General features: G+C 40.9%; 1 protein-coding gene across 3 annotated transcripts in view; it reads right to left on the bottom strand.

The window, feature by feature from the left end:
- Window positions 1–94: 94 nt before the first annotated feature.
- Window positions 95–13,738, bottom strand: part of LOC135496598 (endothelin-converting enzyme 1-like) — a 34,510-nt gene continuing 20,866 nt past the window's right edge. For all 3 annotated transcript variants that reach the window (XM_064786000.1, XM_064786001.1, XM_064785999.1), the window contains 15 exons: window positions 11,500–11,624; window positions 9,950–10,126; window positions 9,579–9,656; window positions 9,127–9,248; window positions 8,757–8,860; window positions 7,291–7,508; window positions 6,913–6,990; window positions 6,447–6,553; window positions 6,221–6,279; window positions 5,699–5,750; window positions 3,264–3,331; window positions 2,621–2,799; window positions 2,375–2,470; window positions 2,024–2,094; window positions 95–1,621 (listed from right to left, as the gene is read on the bottom strand). In XM_064786000.1, the coding sequence (XP_064642070.1) occupies window positions 1,522–1,621; window positions 2,024–2,094; window positions 2,375–2,470; window positions 2,621–2,799; window positions 3,264–3,331; window positions 5,699–5,750; window positions 6,221–6,279; window positions 6,447–6,553; window positions 6,913–6,990; window positions 7,291–7,508; window positions 8,757–8,860; window positions 9,127–9,248; window positions 9,579–9,656; window positions 9,950–10,126; window positions 11,500–11,624 (1,634 nt within the window). In that variant the 3' untranslated portion in view covers window positions 95–1,521. The remainder of the gene's footprint in view (window positions 1,622–2,023; window positions 2,095–2,374; window positions 2,471–2,620; window positions 2,800–3,263; window positions 3,332–5,698; window positions 5,751–6,220; window positions 6,280–6,446; window positions 6,554–6,912; window positions 6,991–7,290; window positions 7,509–8,756; window positions 8,861–9,126; window positions 9,249–9,578; window positions 9,657–9,949; window positions 10,127–11,499; window positions 11,625–13,738) is intronic.

The following is a 13,738-nucleotide window of genomic DNA, read 5'->3' as shown; positions in this document are numbered from 1 at the left end:
ATTGGACGAATAGAAAATTTACATTTCAAAACTCGATAAATTTGCATAAGAGGAATAACACAACAATGATAATAATGATAACGTTATACATGTATCTGGTGTTACATTGTCGAACTCCAATTTAATAACGGATACATGGTCGTACTGAACCTTATCCATAACTGGCATAATACACGTGTATCAAGTTGTAGTTAGGTAACCATGGTGATAGCAGCTACTTAACACGTGATTCTTCCAACAAAACAGAACAAAAACAGCAGATAATGTATCCATGACGTTATGAAATGTAATGCAATATATTCAATGCTGATGAAGAGGTTTAAAAAGTACATGTACACGCATCCGGACATATTGTCGGTAATTGAAAATTTGAGCGTCGGCAGGTAAATAAAGTTCCTGTCATATTACAGCGAAATGTTGTCAATACATGTATCTGAATCAGACTAAACTTTTCATCCCTGTATCTTATCCCCACAGTTTAATTTAAGCAATTTGTTCTGTCTTTAAGGTCCATCGCAAATCGCTTTGACAATCAATCCGACTTGGTGAATCATTTCCTTTTTCCCTGCACTCAATAATTTCCTACGCAATTTTTTCGTTATGAGTAACAAGCATTTGGTAATACGTAATTTTTCTCTAAACTGGAACGATATTTCCGATCAGACTATACGATATTTCGATACAAACATATGACAATCCTTTCACACGCAATGAACGTTCTCAGTTCCAAATAAATTACGATATTTCCGAACAGATTACGATCATTCCCAAGAGAATGAGTTCTTTCCGTACCGATTACGATCTTTCCTAGTTGATGAATAACGATCTTTCTGAACAGTTCACGACCTTTCTAAACAGATTACTATCTTTCCGAATGGATTAGTAAAGATATCTCTGAACTGTTTGCGATCTATATGTATCTGCAGTTATGATAGTTTAGAACAATTCAAGTTCTTTACCCAATCGATTACAATATCTCTCGTCGATTACATCTGATACACCATTTTCCAGTATAGGTCAACTACTACCACATTCGCGATCATTCCGTTCACAGGGGCGATACTTTTCCACACAGATTCCCATTGTTCTACTTGGGTTCCAATAGGTTATCCTTTCAAAAGATACCATATTTTTTAGACCAAATCTTATCCAAAAAGATAGGCTACCATATTTGACAGGGCAAATAATAGAAGCATATTGATATTGGAAAGTTTTTTCTAATCATTCTAAGCACCATAGCTATGAGTTCAACTGTCTTCTCGGAACAGACAATTTATGTGTAATTTGCTTGGTTTTTGTATTTACGATATTTACGTTTTTGTAATTTCGATATCAATTCCATCACCATAGACTTGGCACTCATTGCAAGGTTTTCCCCGCAAATATATAACTCAAAACGGCAGACTTTGGAAGAAAGAGTCAATGCATTGGCGGCGTTTGTTTTCGAGCAGGGATCGACTGACATGGCAACCTCGCATCCTGGAAGAAGTGGTCTTCGTCGACCGGATTGTCATAGTCCTCTCACCACATTGTGCATTTTGGCTGCACATTCATCTGCGATTTATGCGAACAGTCGAACGCTGTTGCGAAGTCTTTGGAATGGGACACAGCAGCTCGAACCCTAGAATACAAAAACAGAGGTTAGGGGTGACCAGTAATTAACATTTAAAGAAGGTACCGCAATTGCTATTGCCTCATTCTGTGTTGAAAATGCCATTTCGGTTGGTTCCTCGACCTAAGGTAACATAGACTAGCCAACACAGAAAGCGGGTGAAATGTGCAAGTTCAAATTTAATTGATCAATTGCAGCCAAAGTGTGTACATTAGGGGGCTAAACATTCATAGAAACACCCCGAAGTATAATGCTTATAAGTCTTGGAACCCAAAGAGTTTCAAACCTAGCTATATACAGCTCAATGATAACCCTTCTGTCCGCATCGGGTGAAACACCTCTGCCGCCAGGCTTGTCAGCTGGCAAACTGTTAAATTTGCATCTATCATCCTCAGCAATTTTGAACATTACCTGAGGTCAGATGGAATGTTCCCATTTGATACACCTTTTCTGCCCTCTGGTGACGTGGACTCGCACCATGACTGAAGAAAAGGAGAAAAACATTCATAAGCTTCAAGAGAAGCACACTCCTTCACAAGACACTTAAAAACACCAAAACGCCTTAGTTTCCAACATGGCGAAATACATGACAGCAGGGTACATTATTGGTCTTAGCTTTATGAACTAATGTTCATCTAAATGTATCAAAACCTTCATCAATTCAACTAAATCGGAATGTAACAAAAGACTTCTGTAATCTAGTGGCAAAGTTGAAGTCGCACAGAGCATCTCTAATATCAGAGCACGTCATAGGATACTGACCTGAGCATAAGATATGAAGAACAGCTGATCAGCAGTTTTTTGCATCCCTGGTAGTACCTTCTCACCTCCTTGCTTCCACGACCAAGAACGGTAAGCCTGCAAACAATAGAGAGGTTAAAATTTTGATACGAGGACAGGAATGAGGTACGCTTTCCTCCCAGCAGTACAGCCGTACAGCCTTCAGGGGGCATAGCATTCTGTTCCCTGCTTTGGGTCGAGAATTGTTTCATTGCTGTTTCGGCTTACCCTAAATGCCGTAGCAAGTCCATCAAGATCCGCCATCTCCTCCTGAAGGATATGCGCCTTGGCCTGGTTGCTATCTTTGATGCCCTGGCGGGTCAGGTAGCCGGTGAGACACGTCTTCTTGGCGTCATATGCTTCCGTGTAGTTACTGCTTCCCCAGACTTCCGCCATTGATAGATCACCTAAAGGCAAACGATGTGAAGGTGGGGTATGATTACGAAGCTAGACACATTCGGAGTGGCGGATAGGGCTGGATCTATAGTGAAGTTCGACGGGAAAGGGCCACGGCACCATCCAGCGCCGCCATTACGTTCATTTACCATTGCTGGTTTTGGGCTATCAACCCCTTTGAGAGCTGTTTCGTGGGGATCGATGATATCAAGATTTGCCCTGATAACCGTTTTATAATTAGATAGTAGCGCAAAGGGAATTTAGGCCATCGATGCGAGCGGGCTTTGATTAAAGACACTAGACCGTGTATTGGGCAAGGCCTGAACTCTTTTAACTGCGAGGTAAGGGCAAAAAAACGTAAAGGTTATTTTCCTGTTGGTCCAAGCAATTCACAAGGCAAGTAGATAGGGAAGGCAAGGCAAGAAAAATCTAGCCTCGGTGGAATAAATCGACTTCGTGAAGGGGATTAGCCTACCTTTGTTGTCAAAAGCGTGCATGAGTTCATGTCCAATAACAAAACCAGTTCCCGCATAGTTGATGAACCTGTAAACACATCAAGGACAACAATTACTCAGATCATACCACACCTCTGCAAGAAAAATGGCAACGACTCGACGTTAGAGACCCCGACTTTTTTTCTATCTCAAAGCAATTCGTGTAAGGAGTGATCGAGAGGTTGATGTATCAAACCAATACCGATGGCCTTGAGGTCTAGGCGTCCGCTTCGTAAACTGAAGGACTGAGGTTTAGGCGCGCCGGTAGCTCGTTCTCATCCGGTAAGTAGATAGCCGCCATGCAGCTGATAATAAACATTGGGTGCAAACTGCGCCGAGCATTCAAGACAGCAGCTAGGAAGCAGTGTCTCATGATTGATTTTGACTGGCCCTTTCATTGGTGACACTATTTTAATTAAAACACAATTTTGTACTCTACGTATTGGCTAACAAGGGACAAGCTCACAAGATTGGAATACATGTCTACACTGCAAACACTTCAAGCCAAGATTAAGACAATTAGTACAATCAGGAATTGATAAAGACTAAGATTGTGGAGGTAATGCGACATGTACATCATCATATCGGGCACTATAAAATACCAATTTCGGTTAATAGGGGGCTATTTTCGCCCTCAGGTCAATCTCTTCCTGGCCATCGCTCTTATCGGCTGGGTGTTGCTTGATTTTGTTTTTTTTGTTCTGAAATGGTTTGACTAATTTAGTGGTGCTTGATCAATTGATAAGAAAATGGTATTTTAGTTAGCCTCAAAGACAAGCGAGAACCCAATAACACGCCGTAGCAAAGCCTTTTGGCAGTTCCAAATTCTTAGTCTTTATAAATTCTTGTTACAAGAGCGCAATGAGGTTAACTAAGCTAGAGTGCTTTCAGGCAACAGAACGAAGCTCGAGTTGTAACTGCAGAAATGACATCAGACTCATCCGTCAAGAGAGTGGCTTTTTAATGGTTCGCTGCAAAGGTTCCATCGACAGAGCGAAGTTAGGGAAATCAGGAGGAAATCTTCACGTTTTTGGAGTCAACTTAACTCAGTCGTTTGGACCTGAGAGGAAATCGCGCTCATCTCTCGGAAAAATCGTTATCAGAGGTCAAGATTAGTGTGATACTAGAGGCGGCACATTGTGGCAGGCAGGGATATTCCTCCTGGCCAGGTCAATCCCACGCCCAAGTTGTCTCTTTAAGGTGAAACTGCATTTCTCTTGGTAATGCTTCGACAATTCTAGCGTGATTGGTCACCACGACTTAGCTGAATTATGGCAAATGTGCCGTTTCGGCCTTGAGTATGACGTCAATTACTGCGGTAACGGTGTATGCGGGGTACATCAAACGTGACTAACGTTCTACTTCCATGCAAGAATGAAGAGAAGCCTTTCCTTCAAAACTTGTATCAGCCTCGATCTGGTATTCTCCTGGTCGTCTGCTACGCAAGACGGAAGCGTCGCCATCTTTGATTTCCCGTTCAGTGATAGAAACTGACGAATGCAAAATGACAAAAAGTGAAGACAAAAAATAATTTAGAAAGAGCATGTTGGTTCCCGATACTCCCACGTGGACATGAGAACGTCGGTAGTAGCTGCCATTTTACCTCTTTGTGTATACTATAGCTTGCTTTTTCCCTTTTGCGTAGCTTAAACCCCGCTAGAACCGCCCACGTGCATCCGCAACGTAACGATGACCTATTTGGCTGGTCTAGCTAGTCTTCTCCAGCTGACAACCCAGCCAGAAAATGTTTGTTGGCTTTTGAGATGCGGTACGTTTAGACAGTCAGTTCATTTACAGTCATTTACGCTAACGAAGTCGGCTGTCCTAGAGAGTTCCGCCCCAGACCAAGAGTCTTGGTCAGGGTTGTGTCGTGTGGCCAGTATCCTCTCCGTTCTGAATGAGGAGCAGGTCTGAAGCAGGTGTGATCGAGTCTGGTCCCCAGATTTACATTGTTCACGTCAAGCTGTTCTCGTGATTCTGTCGGTAAAGATGTTTCTTTTAGCGGAAGTGCCCTGTTTATTTCGAAGTCTGTAAATCATCACCTGATGCTATTGTCCAGCTAGTTGATGCTGTGAGTTGAAGGCATGAGCACAAATCATATCGTGTCACTGTGTGAGCCGTCAGCCAAATTTTGGTACAGCACGTTTTTTTCTACAATAAACCGATACTCTCCTTCCTTTATTGAGCGTTTCGTGAACCAACACGTTAGAAGTAGTAGAAATTGAGAAAAGCAAGGGTGTTGAAACATGTAATTTTCCAGTGCAGAGTTATCATCGCAAAGCAAACGTATACGTCTCGTGCAAGACAAGAGAGTTTGTAAATATCCGGAATACTTCGGGAAATTCCGAGGTTTCCCGATTGCATTCGGAGAATAAGATGAAAAAAGACAGTTTCCATGAATGAGATTGTGACTTACTGTAGATTGTTTTCATCGAAGAAAGGAAGGGTTAGGAGCCCAGCTGGAAGAACTGAAATATCAACGATGATCATAAATCTCTGCGACATTATCTTTACTAGTACTCGGTCCCAGTTTTAAATGAAAAAGTAGTCAAGTATAGCCCATAGCCATACCTCGAGTTTATCATGTTTAAAGACTAGTTGCTTCTCGTCATGTGTAGGAGTTGACGGTTTGCAAAGTGAGAGTCAAAACCATTCCGATCCAAGTACAATACACGATATTCTGATCCACCCTAATTACCGACCATAACAGACCAAACGAGACCATGTGTCCCACCGACCAAACCACATGATTTCCGCGCACAGAATTTAAATGCAAGTCCCGGCCGTGCATTTACATGCAATTTTATAGGAAACCTACATTTTAGCGCACCTAAATAAAGATTTTCGAAATCTGAAAGTCCGACTACAAAATTTCAAGGTCAGTGCGCCGTCATCTTGCCGTGGCATCGGAAACAAAAATGTCCGTCCCCTGTCTTACCTATTTCGTTTGCGATGGCGGAGTAGTAGGCGTTGGTGCTGTGCAACCCGATTGCCCACCTGAAAACGAAAGATGAGAGAGCTATTTCTGCAGGAACTTATATGTGATTTATTGTAGACTTCGTTCATGTTTGGCCAACCGACCCTAAAGAAATTGGTATGGTGATTTATTGTAGACTTCGTTCATGTTGGGTTGAAGAAAATGATATGTTTTAATGTAGACTTACTCGTCGGGGTCGACTGGCTCATGAAGGAGTTGTATCATCTTGTTCGTTTGACCTTGCATAATGTTGGTGAGAATCTTCGAGTAGGCATCACCAAACCATATATTAATCTGCAAAATTGAAGAAGGCCATATTATTTGTTGTTTTGACCAGTCATTGCTTCAGCAAAATAGAGAAGCGAATACATGTATTAACCTCTAATTTCCTAACGATACTCTTGACCTGACGAAGCGATTCCTAAAATACCAGAACAGGATACCATAAAGCAGTCGTGCTACTATTGTCGATTTAACCGTTTTTAAGGGCGTAGAACACTTTTGTTATTTTTACTTTATATTTGCACAAGAACGCATTTAAAAATAAAGCACTTTTATCAACAGTCCCTGACGAACTTTGCGTGAAGGGACCACAAAACTCTCAATGACACCTAAGATAAGCTCCCTGTCTAACCCCAACATTTTCCACTCACATATTTGTAATAATCATCTAATTTTGCTTCGCTTTCCAATATTTTTGGATATCCTATCTTTTTCACCAATGAATCAATCTGAAAGTAGAAATGGTGTCGCTATAACTTCATTGGTTTGCTTCATGAAGTATCGATAGCACCAAAAATTGATAAAGACTCCAAAAATTACTTAGCGACGCTAAGATGCTGAAAATTTTGGAACGTAATGATAGTGCCAATACATTGTAATCGTGATACGTATCTTAATAATTTTACGATATTGATCATAAATGTTATTGCCCAAGGTCTCCTTTTTTGGAGGTTTTAATAAATAAATAAATAAATATGAATTTAATTGAGAAGACTCAAAAAATTGTAATTTCACCATAGATTTTTTACCTTAGAAGATGATTTTTCCTTAGCACTTTCCTCTAACCAATCAGAATTCTCGATGGTTTCTTTCATCGTCGCCTGGAATTCGTCGACCATCCACGTGACCTGTTCCTTCGTTTTATTCCGGAAATGGTGTTTGATGTAGACTGCCCCGAGCGCCAGGCCCATGTAGCTGTCTACGGAGTTGAAGCAGTATTCCCATCGGGGTTTTGGCGTTGTGGTACCTGGTGAGCAAGAAAAATAATTGTAAGTAAACTAAGTAAGCGATCCGGCCAAGCATGGAATTTTGTTTGGACAGCGACCTGATGACCTGTCATGCTACAGATGAAAACATTTTCAAGTCCAAATATTTTTTCCATCCGTTTTTTTTCTGCTCAAAATCATCAACCCCAAAAAAGTTTTGGCTTTGAAAAATTTTCCGAATTTTGAACTTATGAAAAAATTCAACTCTGAAAGATGAAAAAATTTCTGAGTCCAAATATTTTTTCACTTGTTTGTTTTCTGGCCAAATTGAAGAAACATCATCAGTCCCAAAACCACATATATGACAATATCCGCAATAGGTGTTCGACACAATCATGGCCATGAAATCGAAGCTTTTCTTTCTTGTCATCAGCCAATCTCAAGTTAATGCATTCGCAATATTCTAATAACACCTGCGACAACCTCCAGGGATTACCAAGAACATTTCGTCCTAGATTGGCGTACTCCCATATCAGTGTCTTCGGACGTCACCCCTCACCCATCAATCACCGTGATACAATTCTGGATAATTATGAGATAGCGGACGCGCCAAACTCGCCCCAAAGGAAATAAGCATTGCTGTGCATACTAATACGGTACTGTAGTATTGATTAGACAAAGGAACGAGGTTTTGATGAGCAAGCTGTCTCAAGGATATAGAAAGGCTATGAGCCTTGGACATCACCCCACAGAACCGCACCAACACTTTTTTACTCTGGCAAAATTCTCACTGGATATGGCCAATCAATAAAGCAATCAAACATGCCAATAGTGAAAGCCCACTACCGGGCAATAAGCTCTAAATTCATTAAAAATATAATTTGGCAGCCAAAAACAAAGTAAGTATGCTATTGATACTTGAAATTCCAATGTCAATGGTTCTAAGATAAGTGGATTGTTGTATAAAATCACATGCATCAAGTTATTGGGAAAGCCTATCATCTACTCCAAGTCGAATCCATGATGGCCGCTACTGACATAGGCTGGTGGACGCGTGTGGACAGCTGGATGTCGCTCTTTAGGTTGACCTATACATTGTAGAATCTCATGTATCAACTCTTGGTCGGTTATATGTATCATTTGGAGTTCCGGTACTATCAACAGGTTTATTTTGAGTTGATTGTGCTAAAAGAAGGGAGCCTAAATGAAAGCTGATAGCATTTACTAGAATTCAATGGATTCGAAACTGGTATTCGTTTTGGCGGCTGCGTTTTTGAAGCTATACTAACCTGACATGGCCATGACATAAGTTGACGCTGCATCACGGAACTCCTTCGGTAAGTCCATAGCGAGGCTCATGGCCAGCTTCCAGACGAAATAGTTGTTAAGTTTACTGCAGATGAAGAACATTATAAATCATGGTGTCAGTCATTGCAACCTCGAATGAAACTGGTGTACCATAAATGTCATTAGTCTAACAACTTTGCCTTAGTTGTATTGTCTCTGGATTGGACAAATTTCTCCAAACTGCGCATGATAGGTCTCAAACATCAAATAAACGCTTGACTCTATGTACCACCGCGGAAAAGGGCATGATATCACAAGACAACATCTTTCTTTTACCATTTAAAAACAACCACGGATAAACAGCAAATTTACCTTTTTTCAACACGTGATACCATACTGAAAACTCGCTTGAGATATTCTTTGGATGCCACCAAAACCTTAGTATTCTTGTTCACAGCAAACCCAGCTGCTGTGAAATACTTTATCCATTCTATCTGTTAATGAAGAAAAAGCTTGATTGAAAGAGATGAATCACTTTCGTTTTGATTTAAAGCAGGTAGAAGCAAAAAGAAATAACTAAAAACGTATCATTGGGATTATCTGGGGATTGATCTGATATCACTGCTCCAATCTAAGAAATAAAAAGAAAATGTTGTCGCCCTTCCGGCTGTACATTTTTAACATTTCCTGTTTTCAAAAATGAAGAAAACCAGTTAATTGTGAGCTGGATTCATCCTCTCAAAAACCGAATCTAGAACGTTATATTTCGCAGTACAAAGGTTATATTAATTATTATTAAGCTATTGAAGGGCGTTCGTGCTTACTTGTCCTGCGATTGTTTGAAGTTCCTCTATTGTCGTATTTTCATAACCACCCTGATTCGTGTCCGTCAACGTAATGATCTGAATTAAAAAAATCATTACCAATGTGTGAAAATATCATTGATAATAGATTTTCGTTGGCCATTCTGCAATTAATGAATCAGTATATGTATAGGCTCGTTTTATCTTGCGTTTGCTTTTTTGGCTTCTCACGACATCGTTCATTGTTTGATTCTGGTCGGTAGTTCTTCTCAGACTAATCTAAGTGTGGACGCTTTCGGGAAGGATTCGTTAGATATATATTTCATCGATCAATTCGAAATGCTCTTGTGCTGACCAATCAAAATACTTGTTACATGATACATCTTTCTTACCTCCGACAGGTCCTTCTCCACTTCGAACACTTGTTGAGCAAACGTGACCCTATTCGGGTCACCCTGGCCTAGCTCTCGGGCCACCGTCATCATGTACTCCTTGTATGCTTGCACTATAGACTTGTTGGGGTCTGAATAATCGGCTGCGTTAGGGATACCAAGACCAGACTTTGCTATCTGAAAATAGACAACTCTTGTGGAATAATCTGTACGGCTAACAGTTGATAAGTACATAGGTAAAATCATACACTATTTCGAATTTTTCGCCCGGAATGGGGCCTTCCTTAACATGTTTAAGCATCAACACCAGAACAGCTTACGCTACAAAATACGACGTATACTTGTGGTGGAAAAACATTTAAAAGGAGAGGGTCCTTGCGATATTGGTGGGCCACCTCTCATGCAAGTTTACAGCGTTGCTGTATAGATGGCATTTTAGAGATTTCTTCGATCACGAAATGTAATGTAAAAGCTGTAATTCGTCAAGAAAAACGCTATATGAGAACTCAATGTTATTATTAACATAACTATAATATGAGGCCTAATGATTTATTTGAGGTATCACATTGAGAGGAAGAGGACATTAAGTTTTTATGCCCACGACTGTGCAAGCAAACAAATACAATTTATTCCAAAATATGCAATATGTATATACAGGCTGTAATTAATCACACTGCTCATTAATGTGTAAATATATCAATTTTAATTCATAGTGACAGGCGCCTGCAGAGTGAAATGCCCATCACTCACTTTAATTTCATTACTGTACATTCATCATAATGGGCATTTGTATTGGGGTTTCAGAAACCTGGCTGACGGCACGCATATGACAAGCAGAAAATAGCGAATTTGCTAAAGGTTTATATTATACTTTAAGTCGGCCCATGCGGTTTCTGTACACTGAATTCTAAGTTTAGTACCAATACGGGGGTCTACAGTTTCACCAATGCCTGACTCTACCATATGTCATGGCAAAACTATTAACGCTAACGTGATAGGCACTCATTAAGATGCAGTTATCGCTCCTCATCTATTCAAAAAGTGGACAATGTGATTTTTACGAGCTGCAAGCTGCTTTTCCGGATGATGGATGTCGTCAAAACGCGGCAAAGATGTCACATGTGTTCTGAAAGTTATGATTCAACGTTTCGCTTTATGTTGCGGGAAATTAGCGCGCACTCAAGTTCAAGAATGTTGTTCCAAATGTTGTTTCACGTCAGTCGCTTGACCTTTACCGTACCTTTGCCATAGCAATCGTAACCTTGGTTATATTGCCATCAGTGATATTGAATGTAACCTTGGCCGGGTTGCCATCAGTGGTATTGCAAGAAACCTTGGTCGTATTGCCATCAGTGGTATATTGCACGAATTCTTGGCCGTGGTACCATCTAGGTGTTGCATGTAACCTTGGCCATGTTGCCATCATTGATATTGCACGAAACCTTGGCCTTGTTGCCATCAGTGGCTTTCATAACACGCACCGTGCGAAGTGAATTATTTAAGCGATACCGATCGTCTCATCTGTGTTTGACGATCTTGGGCTGACTTACCTGGATAACGTATTTTTTCCGGTCATAAGGATTGGGGGCTACGAAGGGATAAAACAAGGCATCGGATGAATAGGAGAAGTGTAATTTGCTGAGGCCGTCGGTGATATCCCAATTGCTCCTCCCGCCTGCAACGAGAAAGGTCAAGGTTAAGTTAAGAGGCGGCCAACAAAAAAGGGTTTCTGAAGACTAAGCTAAAAGGGAAAGGGCAAAGAACAGAAGACGTGAGAAAAACCTAAACCTGTGGTATACGTCTGAAATTAGTGTTCATTGATAAACAAGCAGTGACAGGAGAGGGTTTATTGGAGGCAGACATTGCACGAAAGCTCTCTGGGAAAAACTTGTTTAACATTTCGAAGATGGCGGCAGGCCTTTTGTTGGGTCGAAAGAGATGTTGTTATAGACAACAATAATGACGTTTCTTAACTGATCGTGTGCACACGCGATACTCATCAACCTCCATGCCAAACAATATTGCTCTAAGTGTTTTTTTATCCACTGGTATGTTGTACTATTCTGCGTAGTTGCCAACCAGTCCGACTTGACCACTTGAAACTTTTGATAGCTTACTCTGCTGACTAAGATCGAATCGACCGCTTGTCTACTTGTGGTGCAGACAGCGACTTTCATACGAATTGGTTACATAAAATCGATTCGCCCTGTGGACTGCATTGCAGTTAGTGTTGGTAACGTTGTAAACATGTGCGTATATGATTTTCAGGTTAATACAGTAAAGCAAGATGGTATATTACTATGAAGGTAAAATATTAGAAAACAAAACGTTACAAGCACATGTAAATTATAATTTACGTTCAACGTAAAATGTAAAATCTGTAATGTACGTTCGTTGAATGTATGATCGGGGTATAATCCGCGCGCCAATTATAGATAGCATAGGTAACAATGATAAATGTATGCTCTTAATCCAACTGCATCCAGCGAACCATCTAATGAGGCCTCGAGTCCTCCGGGATCAAAGCAAAGATATTTGAAAACAAGAAGAGACTATTCGCAGAAGGAGAAGGTCATTGGGTCAATTCGTATTCTAAAAAAGGCTTCACCTTTTAATGATCCAAGGAGAGTTGTCCCTATTTTCAACCCTTTGTGCTCAAGAAGTACCTTGGGGGACATCTAGGGTAATCTAACACGGTGAAGACAAAGTAACCCAAATTCAGTCTCTGGCGGTGGTGGCCTGGGGATCTGGAAAAAGACTGAACCATTTCGTCTTGTTTGGCTTCACATAATTTTGCTACAGCAGCCACTCCCTAGCTTTATTGGAAAACATAAATAGGGATTATCTTCGGAATCGGCTTGACATCCTCACGGACATACATGTATTATACGTGTCCGCCCCGTTTAGGAAATGAGATGGTTTAAAAGTCTGGGTTAAGTTGACAAAAGGAGCGTCGGGAGAGAACTTTGGATTTATGTAGGTATTACAGCACGGTTTGGGAATTCGCCTCATGTTCCATTGCCATGATCGAGTTCTTTAATAAAGAACTGATTCATGTAAGCTACATATGTATCGCTGTGAGATGATGTGACCAGGCGATCTTTCATAGCATAAAAATGTGATTCATCCGCAAGCAAGGTTTTTGCAAAGTGCTATCCGGATATGAAACCAAAGATGGCTGCCGTAACAGCCATGTTCGTAAACTAACGGCGCCGACTTTTGAAAAAAACGTTCCTCTTGTAACCCCCAATGAATAACAAACCTGGAAACAATTCGTCCGCGGTGTTTATAAGTAAATGGGAGGACCCTGAAACTTTTGCCTGGGCCTCGACGAAATGCCCCTCACAATATTGCCTGGCCGTACAGACTATACAGTTGTCCAGCACCTCATCTCTTCGTTTCCCAGTCGAGTACATATTGAGCCATATATCACAAAGTAAGAGCGTCCTCCAAACAAGACGCCGAGAGATGGCCGAGTTAATCATGATAGCTTCCGAGGAAAAAATATATTTCTCACTAAATAAGCCGTTATCGCGTGTCCGAGGACCGATGCGGCTGAGAATGCCATCACTTCTTTTCAACTGACATACATTCCATAGTGATCTTTTCTGTAACTTTAGGCAAAGCCACTCTTTTTCACAAAACACCCTTTCCGAAAAAAAAAGCTATTTCGGTAATGTTTGAGCGAATAGGTAGGCCTTTCTAGCATGACGTTCATGCCGAGACCAGTGGTGTCGGCTTCTTCGGAAGCAATGATGAAAATGACCATGATGATGGGTATTCCTGGCG

This window comes from Lineus longissimus, chromosome 12 (assembly GCF_910592395.1).
Source record: "Lineus longissimus chromosome 12, tnLinLong1.2, whole genome shotgun sequence".
In the NCBI taxonomy this organism is placed as follows: Eukaryota; Metazoa; Nemertea; class Pilidiophora; order Heteronemertea; family Lineidae; genus Lineus; species Lineus longissimus.
Note: the sequence above shows the minus strand (reverse complement) of the source record. Positions and strands in the feature narration are given on the sequence as shown.